General features: G+C 43.7%; 1 protein-coding gene across 1 annotated transcript in view; it reads left to right on the top strand.

Annotated features, from left to right (window-relative positions):
- Positions 1–10,452, top strand: part of aqr (aquarius intron-binding spliceosomal factor) — a 58,393-nt gene extending 47,941 nt beyond the window's left edge. The window contains exons 32-36 of the mRNA XM_061795287.1: positions 428–598; positions 3,184–3,269; positions 6,891–7,065; positions 8,983–9,093; positions 9,945–10,452. Coding sequence (XP_061651271.1) covers positions 428–598; positions 3,184–3,269; positions 6,891–7,065; positions 8,983–9,093; positions 9,945–10,178 — 777 coding nt within the window. The 3' untranslated portion in view covers positions 10,179–10,452. The remainder of the gene's footprint in view (positions 1–427; positions 599–3,183; positions 3,270–6,890; positions 7,066–8,982; positions 9,094–9,944) is intronic.
- The last annotated feature ends 755 nt before the right edge of the window (positions 10,453–11,207 follow it).

Here is an 11,207-nt window from a genome sequence, read left to right on the forward strand (position 1 = left end):
CACCAAGAGTTGCCCTTTTGGTTTATTCCTTGCAAGGAAGATTACAAATTGTGCAACGCAGCAGAGAAGGCCTGACTAACACGGCAGCAAATGCCATTAATCAATCCGTTGCAGACCCCCAAAATCACCACAATTTGTTGCACTGAATTGGATGAAAACAATAAAACACAAAAATTTAAAGAAAGTGGTTTCATAAAGTGCCATTACTGTACATACTGTAGTATTTGTTTGTTGGAGGTGTGCCTTTGAGGGCGTGGCCTAGTGAGTAGCTTTAGGAGCTGGAGGCGCATTGGCAGGGTAATTTAGTGTGAGGGTCAAAACGCCAAAATATGAACCCTAAAAGCAGCTTGGAAATTAGAAACATCCTAAGTCTCATTCAGGTATGCATGCTTAACATTCTCACTTGTCTCTCCGTTTCCTTGCAAAGAACCTGGCAGAGGCCGAGTATTCTGTGGCTCTGTTCATGTACATGCGTCTGTTGGGCTACCCGGCTGACCGCATCAGCATCCTCACCACCTACAACGGACAGAAGCACCTGATCCGAGACGTCATCAACCAGCGCTGCGCCGGGAACCACTTCTTCGGACAGCCCAACAAGGTGAACGTCTTCCTTAACTCGACAGTGAACGTCACATTCAGCAGCTGGGGTGCGAGAGTGTTTGCACATAAGATTAAAAAAGGATTGTACACGAAGCAACAACAGCTCCGCGCCGACTTCATCCCCGAAGGACGCCGTCGGCTTTTTCTGGAGCCAGCCCACGTTAACCGTCGCGTCAGAGTTCGTGCAGCTTCCCATCACGGGTTGCAATTTTTTATTTTTTATTTCCATACACAGTTTGCCTCAGGCTAAGCTTTCTGCTCTCTTTCTTCCGACCAACAATCGTTCACCTTCTACTCATACGAAGTCCAAAGAATGCACGTAGGGGAGAAAAGGGCACACAAGATGTCATTGGGTGAGGGTCAGAGTGCCCCAGGAGGCCTTGCGTGTCTCATCTAAATTTGAAATAGAAGACCAACTTTATTCTTCTGTTTTTGTGTGGTTTTAGGCATTAAAAATTACACATTGTCAACTAAGTGCTGCGTGGCAAGCTTTCGCACTCCTGTTAGCCACTTTCACACTGCAATCCCAGAAAATTGGTGCATCACAGGTGTGACGGTACTGCCAGGATTTATTGGCCTGTCCCCTTCAAACAGAACCCCTCCCCATAGTGCGCCTACACATAGCCGATGCGGAATGCTCTATTTATATAATTTTTTATGCCTGGTGACGTCAGCTGCAGTTTCTTTCAACACAAAGGCGTGCGGACAATGATTCTCAATTCTCTTTTTGTCCCTTACCTAATATGTTTTGTATTTCATTTTGGCTTAGCAACAGCATCTCTCAGCATTAACGTGACCGTTATCTGCATCTCTTTGTCTTTTTAAATCTATTCTGTTGTGACAGCCAGTCAGCAATTGTGCTAGGTCATGCTATATGTCCCGCGACGTTATAAGACTGCCACTGTCATTGGGTGTGCTGCTGACTTCAGTCAGTATGCGTGCCTCATGACAAGCTGATGGGGCAGGAGGTTGGGAGTGGGGGTCGGGAGGGGGTTTTGACAGGCTGGGAGATCTGCTGAGGAGAAAGAAAGATGGCCGCAGAAGGAGATGGACATTTAAAAGGTCACCGTGCCTGAGCTTTGGCTCCGCCATGTACCGACAATGTGTCATCAGGGCTAAACCCCAGAAAATGTCAGCGGCCGACCCACGTTACTGGGATGATTCTAATTAAGAGACTGCTGGATAAAATGAGATCCAATACAAGGGCTGAGACTGACCCTATTTTGCCTCTGTTGCAAAACAGGATTGTCCATCTGCACACGTACTAATTGTTCCCAAGAATCTTTTACTAGTCTGTGGAATTTCCCTGCAGCAAAAACACCGTCGAAAGAGGCACAGTTTGGAGTTCAATGTAAATATTCTGAAGTCAAACAAAAGGTGGAGTTTGGGTTTTTTGTCTTTTTTTTTTTTTTTTTTTTTTAAATCCTGAAATAAATAAATTCACAAATTGTCTTAAAATTCCAACAACTTTGATGTCACTCCGAATGATGGGATGGCCACTGGCTTGGTGTGTAACCTACTTGGATGGTGAACACACATGCCATCCCCCAACTGTAGCCGTAGTAGACCAGCACATTGTTGCCTCTGGTGCTGCACCTGTTCTGCTCTGCAACAAGATACCTAAATAATACTGCTCCGCTATCACGTTAGGCCTGTCGCTTTACTCATGCCGGCTTTACCTTGTGGCATCAACATGGTTGCTTGCTGTAGTTGTGAGCCCATTCGGCTTCTCAGTACTGTCCAGTGTCCTATTAATCCACCTTAAACTTTGTGCCTGCCTCGAGCACTTTTTATTTATTTATTTATTTTATTTTTTTACACAAGCCTTGAGTGTCTTTTATACTCCGGTGCAGTGATTCTAAAAGTGTGGTGCGTATACCACTAGTGGTACGCTTGCTCCCTCCAGTTGCACGCGGAAGAATCACCTTTGGTTAATGTTTTTTGTTTAGTTTATTGGTTGATTGGATCACTCATTCACTGAATTACGCAAAAACTTCAGAGCCAATTTCCACAAAATTTAGAGGGATGGCGCACATGCTAAATTCGTGTTCAATTCTACTCATCTGGTAGTGCACCTGTGCTTTCGTAGGTGCATTTTCTCGATTTAAAAGTGCCTCTTTTTATGCAAGACATCCCAGTATCCTTGGTGCACACCTCGGCATGACAGGATTACCACTACGTCAAAGCAAATTGGCTGACTCGAGTTCCCGCTTTTTGCGACCACTTTTTCACTGCTCTTATGAGAAAAAAAAAAAAAAACAACTAATCTCTGATCCTGTAGCAGCCTTGGCTCCCTCCTGAGTCTCAGGGGTCCAGGTAAGAGGCAAAGTGGCGGCAAATGCCCCCGTAAGCCGTCTTAGAGAGGGTGGTGTGTCACACAGTGATAACACCCACACAAACATCATCTTGTATCTTCGGGGAAGGATTTATTTTTATTTTGTTATTTATTTTTATTTTTTTCTTCCAGACAAATCCCAGCGCTGCGCTAAAATGCACTCTCATTTACTTTGCATAGAGGAATCAGCCCAAGCGCTTTTATTAGGGCAGGGTGCTCAGTAATAACGCTGCGGTGTGTCTTTACAGGTGACGACTGTCGACAGGTTCCAGGGTCAGCAGAACGACTACATCATCCTCTCGCTGGTCCGAACCAAAGCCGTAGGCCATCTCAGGTAATACAACTTTGCACTCAGCAAATAGGAACATGTGTCCTGTGCCGTGTCAGAATTGTCTTGTTGCGTTATCGTCTTTTGGGATGGGCATTTGAAAACTTTAGCTTTTCATTTTTATCAATAAACTATGAAAATGATGAAATGTTGATGAATTACCTCTGCCAAGTACACTGTAGAGGTTATGCTATGATCGTGGTTCGTTGGTTGGGTAATTCTTTTGTTGGTTTGCTAGTTCCTTCGTGGGAACAAATACAGTATTGCAGCATCTCTCTTCGCAATTAGATGAGTATTCAGCAAGCGACGTGTCGGAAGCTGACTGGAGAGAGAGCGCGAGAGAGAGAGAGGCTATTGTTCTCTGCTAATTAAGTTCAGTTCAGTTGTACCCGAGACAAAGACTTGCAAAGGTGCAACTTGTAACAATCGTTAAGAGGAGCTGACACTCTTTCTCCTCGCATTCCATTCCACATTGACTTTTTCATCTCTTCTCCCTCGCTGGCTTCCTTCCGCAGACCCGTTATCCCGTCACTCCTCAGCTGCCACGAGGTTTCGTGTTGTAAGAGCAGATAATTGAGACTGAGCCCAACAATACTTGGCTGGCCCCAGGCCGGAATATGCCGTCTCCCTGCACAGTTCACTGCTTTGGCTCAGCTACTTTCACCCACGCTCACATTGCAATGTCAGCAAAAAAAAAGACAATAAGTCATCCTCTTTTGCAGTTAAATACATGCCCCCGCTCTTTGCTGCGGGGAAACTCTTAAATCTCTCTTCCCGATTTAAGCGAAGAAACAACAAAAAATGTTGCGGGCTGCAGAATAAACACGTTTAGCTGTCTGAACCGGCTCATCTTTTATTATTTGCTCTGGTTCTTACACCTTTTTTTAGCGCACGCCTTGTCAGTTGCTGCATTGTGAGTAGAGATGGAACAAGGGTAATGTCTTCAAAAAGGGGAGAGATAATATTAAACAGTTGGGATATGTCTCAAGTGAAACTACTGCTTGAAATGAAATGAAATAAGAAATACTATGAAGTTGCGAGAAATGTTTGGTTGGTTTAGTTCTTTTTTTGGTCAGTTCCCGATGTAATTTCTTTGTTGGTTGGTTATTTTGTTCCTTTGTTGGTCAGTTAGTTTGTTGATTGGTAAATTCTTGGTTTGTTTATTCCCTCATTTTCTGTTTCACAGGATAACACTAAAACTACATATTACATGGCCTTATTGTCGCATTCTTGACATGTCAAGTTTTGTTTTTTTGGCCTATTTTGGGATGGCCTTCCCCCTCCCCCTGGCAACCTGCTGCCGTGACAACCGCAGGAGGTACAGCCAACCATATGACAAGCTGACCCTTTGCTTTCATTGAAAGGGGGGAGGGGGTGCATTGCTGCACACACACACACACACACAATTTGACAGGGATGCACAGATGCAGACACACTCTGACTTATACACACACACAGTCCTGGTCCACTTTGCCCTGGCATGTCACACAGCGCTGCCCAGGTGGGCGTCTCTCGGCCCGTGCCATGTCCACAGGGTACCATGCGTCCCGATTGGCTCATCTCCTCTCATCCCTCTGTCCTCATTGGTCGTGGCTGTTCTACTTTGTCTCTGTGGAGTTTCGTTTGCTCCCCTCTTTTGGCTTCACAAGGACTGCGTCTTCAACTCATCAAACACCCGGAAGACATTAATCCTCTTAATCAGGTGGACACATTGCACATTTTGTTTACAAAAAGCACAGCAGCGTGCCAGACTCCTCTCCATCAAAGCAAAGACCACTTCTGGAATAACCAGCAGCGCTTTTCTTGCCCACTCCAAATGTTCAGACATCATACAAGCACAAAATGAGCAAGTTAATGGGCCTCATTGAAGTTGCTCCATTAAGCTCCCCCGACGCTTAAAAACGACTAAGATGTCACTCACAAGGACCTAAAGGCGCAATAATCCTCATTCATTCAGCACCAACTTCCTACATATTCCGACATGCCCAAATATTGCGTGTATCCGGATGAAAATGTATTTGTACCATTTTTCACGGACATTTGTGATTTGAAGCAGCCAAATTAAGGTAAATTTGTCAATAAATTCAGACGAGATGATCCTTATTTCAGTGTATTAAAACAAATCACTGAAGGGAGGACAATGACACAAAAATGTCTGGATCTGTACTGAAATCTGTACGCGTTCTTGCTTTCGCCAAACCTCCAGCAAATTTTGTGGCGATCCATCATGCAGTTTTTAATTACCGTATTTTCCGGACTACGGAGCGCATCGGATTACAATCCGCGGCCACTAAATTTGCCGAAAATTTTTAGTTATTTTATTTTTATTTTTTTACATATATTAGCCGCACCAGAATATACGCTGCGGATATATATGTGAAATTAGATATTTACACAGAAAGATTTTGTCAATGTTGAATTACATACCTTAATTGTTTCCAAACAGTGCCTGTAAAACGGCTCAAACATAACAGAAAGGTCCTTGTTTTTATTCATCCTCCTTCCTGTTCACCGAAGTTGAAGAGCCTCTGAACATCTCCGTCACACAACTATTTCAGTCTGTCTGTCGGTGTCGCTGCCGCAGAAGTTGTGCTGTTCTCCACACGTAGCAGTCCAGCCTTTCGAAATCCGTTGGTGATCGGCGACTCTTTCACACTGCTCCACGCTTTCAAGATCCACTGGCGGACCTGAGAAAAGGATGATCTTCGCATGCAGCCAGTTTTTGTGAAAGATTTCTCGCCGCTGGTCATCCGAGCCTCCCACTCACCTCGGAGTGCCGCTTTAAAAGCACGATAGACAGGTCGATGGCTTTCAACTTAAAGGCTGCATCATACGCTGTTCTTCTTGTACTTTCCATGACGAGGGTGTGAAAAATCAAAGCTATTTTGCGTTCGTCCGTGTCGTGCTGCGTTTTGCGTTGAGTGCGCCAAAAACTAGCGTCGTCGTCTTCTACACGCTGGAGGCATCTGCGTGTGCCCAAACCCTAGTGCATTATGGGAAACGGTCATGTTTTAAGCATTTATATATTATCTCTGTTTTAGCCGCATCGTTGCATAGGCCCCAGGGTTCAGACCGCGGGGAAAAGGTAGCGGCTTATAGAAAACACGGTAAAAGCTCTGACTAACGCTTCGTGATGGAAACATATCAAATATAGACGTTTATTTCTTGTTTTATACCTTAGTCCATTTTCTTAGAGGTGAAGTCAACTTGGCAGTTTACTATGAATTTTGTCAATGTCCAAAAAACAGTATTTAAAAAAAAAAAATAATAAATACAATAATTTTTTAAAAAATCACAAAATGAAGTTTCCTGTTTTTCCTACTGGACACTGGACGATGTGCAGGCTCAACTGCATGTGTCTTGTGATCCCCTGATGAATTCCTTCACTCTCGCCTCTAATCCTCTTTTAGTTCAAGGTCGGAGGAAAAGTGGTCACGCCATCCGTCCCGTTCAGACAGCTCACCGAAGCGCGACATTCACTCAGCCGTTGCTGCTTCACGTATTTAGATGTTTAGATACATTGCGGCATCTGCGTGATGGCAACAATTGCTCTCCATGAAAGCACAAAGTTCACACTCGCACGGAGGGGCTTCTTATGACTCGCTAATAATCCTACGCTCTCCCCAGGGATGTGAGGCGACTGGTGGTGGCCATGTCCCGAGCGCGCCTGGGCCTGTACATCTTCGCCCGGGTGGCGCTGTTCCAGAACTGCTTTGAGCTGACGCCCGCCTTCACCCAGCTGACAGAGCGCACCCTGCAGCTGCATATCCGGCCGCACGAGTACTACAGCCAGGAGCAGCCGGTACGGCGGATGGATGAGTGGGGGACTTGAGTGGATGGCTGAGTGGGTTTTGGTTGGAGGATGGATGGACGGGTGGGTGCGCGCACAGATGGGTTGATGGATGGCCAGGGTAGGTGGGTAGAGCTGGGACGTTTAATCGGAATCCCACTTGTGTTCTAGGTGGGATGCGATATGATTGGCTCGTGCATCACTGGAAACGCAGATGTAACGCTTAGGGCTAGGGTTGTTATGCTTAGGGCTAGGGTTGGCGTTAGCAGGGTTTAGTTTTAGGATTAGGGTGAGGAATTCATAATAACGCCACCACACTGAAGTCACATACTTCTTTTCCCTTCTGGAAGCAATAGGGCTTGTACTACCGAGATGCAGCAGCCCATCACATTGCAGCAGGGCGTGTCCTGCCGAGAACACAAGTGGCATCCCTAATAACTCAGGGCCAGGCGATATGACCGTGAAATAAAATAATGATAGGACCCTTTTCTTTGTAGATGATTCAAAAACGTGCTTCCTCTTGGGGGGAAAAAAAAAAGCAATGTCCCTTCAGTCAACATGTATGTCAATATGAACCTCTATAAATTAACATTTTAAATGTTCAACAATTGAACGTCATAAAATAAGACCGGATAGAAGAGTAACAATACGCAAAATATTCTTACTGCCTTTTCTCGTGTAGAGTTGTACAGGTGCGCCGTCAGTAAATAACGGCTTTTGCAATGTATAAATGGCGGATGGGTGGTTAGGTAGGTTGATAAAATACATGAATAGACTGGACTCTCCTCTATATACTAAACCTTATCTTCCCCTTGTGCTCTCAAGTCTTACTCCAGGCCCCCCTGCTCTGTTAACGGCACTTTGCACACTCGGGAAAGTACAGACCCCGGCTATAATTAACCCCCACAATCTCCCCAAAGCCCATCGCGCTGGTCGTCTGGCCCGCTAGCCCGGCGTCTCTGACACTTCGTGTGACTGGAGAGTGTTGGCTCGCTTCCCCCGGGGGCGACCGCTCTTTTAGGCACACACATGCGGCCCCAGCTTAAGCGCTCAGTAAAGCTTTCCCACCACACACAGATGCAGAGTAGAAGTCCCATGTTGTCTGGCACACTGCACCGAGCTGTCATAGTAAACAATTCAAGTCTTCGTGCAGACACACACATGCAATCGCTGTCCTAAGAAAAGCCGTGTTTCAGTTGTGCCGTCAACTCTTTTGAAAAAAAATAAAAAATAAAAAAAATAGACATCTCCCTTTTTCCCGCATTAGGGGGGGAAAAAAACAACAGTAACTCTAATTAGCTTAGTTCAGACGCTATTGTTCACACATGGTCATTAAATAGTTAACCTCTGAGCCCATTCAAACTCCCTTGCTAATGAAAAAAATAAACGCCCCCCTCAAACAGACACTTCCCTTTTCCGTTTCAGGAAAAAAAACAACAGGTAATGTAACTAATTACCTCAGTTCATAGATACTGTTGATTTCACACAGACATTAAAAAAATTAGCTGCTGAGCCCATTTGAAATCCATTGCTAACCAAAACAAATAAACGCCTCCCTCAAATAGACGTCTTCCTTTTTTTTTCTAACAGAATTGTTAGAAATTCTAAAACAAGTTCATCGACACCATTGCTCACACATAGTCATTCAAGAGTTGACTGTCATGCCGATTGGAACCTCCTTGCTAATGGGGGGGGGGGGCACCTCCCTCAAATAGACAGCTCCCTTTTCCCCGTCAGGTAGCTGTCATTATTTCAGTTCATAGATGCTATTGCTTACAAGCAGACATTAACTGCTGAGCCCATCTAAAGCGCTAATGCTAACCATGACAAATAAATGCCTCCCTCAAATAGAGGCATTTTTTTTCCCCACTGTGTTTCTGTTGGATTTTTGACGGGATATTTTGTTGTTTTTTTGTTTTGTTTTTCCAGAGAGATGCCTCGGACAGGCCAGACCAGGTGGTCCAAAACATGCCTGAGATGGCCAACCTGGTGTACAACATGTACATGCACATGATGCAGACCTCGCACAAGTACAGACAGGTAACAACAACCACCACTTATGAATTAGCCTTTTAGTCAGCATCACACTTTGTTTGGGTGCTTGAATGTGTGCAAAAAAAAAAAAAAAAATCCTACTCTACTCAACATAAGCACCCCTTTGTTTGAGGCTGCTCCTTTTGGAAAAAGTATCATAAAAATGATGATACTTGCTCGCTGAACTGAGGTGTCGTCGAATTCAAATGGCGAAACCTTATTGGGTTTTATGGGAAATTATCACTCCCTTTGTTGAGGTTGCTTTCCCTCTTGAAAAAACACAGAAACTCTTTGTATGCTCGCTGCACTAAGGTCTTGTGTGGAATCACGCGTTGTGGATTTTTATTTTTTTATTTCACATACAAAGCCCTTTGTCAGGCCACTTTTGGAATGTGTGTTGCCAAAAAAGCCCAAAAAAACACTTTGATGCATTACTTTTCTCATATGATTTTTTTTTTCTGTCAAATTACAACTTGGCTCGTTATAGTACTTAAAAAAATAAAGTATTATTCTGGCAATATGTCAGACTTTTTACAGTGCAACTTTATTCTCGTAATATTATTCATCATATTAGTATTAGTATGTATTCTGGGAGGGGGGGGATTCCAACCTCATTCTTGTATTATATTAATACTATTGAATTACTACTACTATTTATGTATTTTTTATTTTACTTTTTGTAAAATACAACAACAGTCTAGCAATATTTAGACCTTTACAGTACATCTTTATACAAATATTCCTATAAAATTCTTGTATGTATGAATTTGTAATTTACTACAGAATCGCACGGGTATCAAACATGTGAGCTAGTCTCCGCTGTGCAAACTGTCACCTGTGTCGCTCTCCTTCTACAGCAGCAGCAGCAACTCGCCAAGCCTCCGCAGCAGGCCGAGCCAGCTGAGAGCTCGGCAGCCGGCGCGAAGGAGGAGGAGACCCCGGAGCAAACCCCCATGGAGACGGACAGTGACGCCGGCCAGCAAAAGTCTGAGGAAGACGCCAAGCAGGAAGCGGCCGAGATGCCCGAGCACCCCGGACGGGACGCCGACAATGAGGCCGGCCAGAACGGAGGCGACGAGCAAGAGCAATAAAGCCGCCAGCTCAGTTGGGACTGTTTGAGAGGAGCAAGTGGATCATTATTTACGAACATGATTGAACATAAAGTCATGCCCCTTTTTTTTAGTCATTTTTAATAAAAAGAAATAAACAATAAATGTTCTCTATTTCTTCATTTACCGTATTAATAGGTACACCTGCAGAGATCATTTTAGACTTGAGACTATGTGACTCCCAGGATGCACGTCTGGAAGCGATGAGTCCTATCTTATCGTTATGATCACGGAATACAGATACAGAAATCCTCCGCTATATTGAGCTTTTTATTACAGTTGTTTTTTCATACTGTTTGAACAATATTTTTCTTATCCATTGCTTTTGCTCTCTCAATATGTTGTGTGTTGAGTCCTATCGTGATTGCATTTTTTTTAGGACACTATATTTTCCCCAAAACTAACAATGTTTTTTTTTTTTTTATGCCACTGATATAATGATAGAGCATAATAATTACAGTCGATGCTTATTATTATTTTCTTTCTTTTATATAAATAAAAAAGCTTATCCTCATGTGGCTCGCAGGTGTGCTGGAGCCAATCCCAGCTATATTTGGATGAGAGGCGGTGTACACCTGAACTGCTCATCAGTCAGTACCTATGACTACTAAGGAACAAAAAAAAAAACATACCTGTTTTAGTTTTAGTACCTGTTCACGGATTTATTTTTTTTCCCCAAATTTTTTAAACACTTCTTTTTGGTTTTTCTTTTATGGGGAGGTACCAACCCCAAAAACTCTTATTGGCAGTTTATCCTCGCTTATTCAAGAATTCTTTGGGTTTCATATTTTCATATTTTAAAGTAGGGTTTTGAAACAAGATTAGGGGTTTAAAGTAGGGTTTCAAAACAGGGTTAGGGTTACAAAGTAGGGTTTCAAAACAGGGTTATTGTTTCAAATTCGGGTTTTGAAACGCAATTAGGGTTTCAAAAAAGGGTTAGGGTTTCAAAGTAGGGTTTTGAAACAAGATTAGGGTTGCAAATTAGGGTTTCAAAACAGGGTGAGGGTTTCA

The sequence above is a fragment of the Phyllopteryx taeniolatus genome, chromosome 13 (assembly GCF_024500385.1).
Source record: "Phyllopteryx taeniolatus isolate TA_2022b chromosome 13, UOR_Ptae_1.2, whole genome shotgun sequence".
NCBI lineage: Eukaryota > Metazoa > Chordata > Actinopteri > Syngnathiformes > Syngnathidae > Phyllopteryx > Phyllopteryx taeniolatus.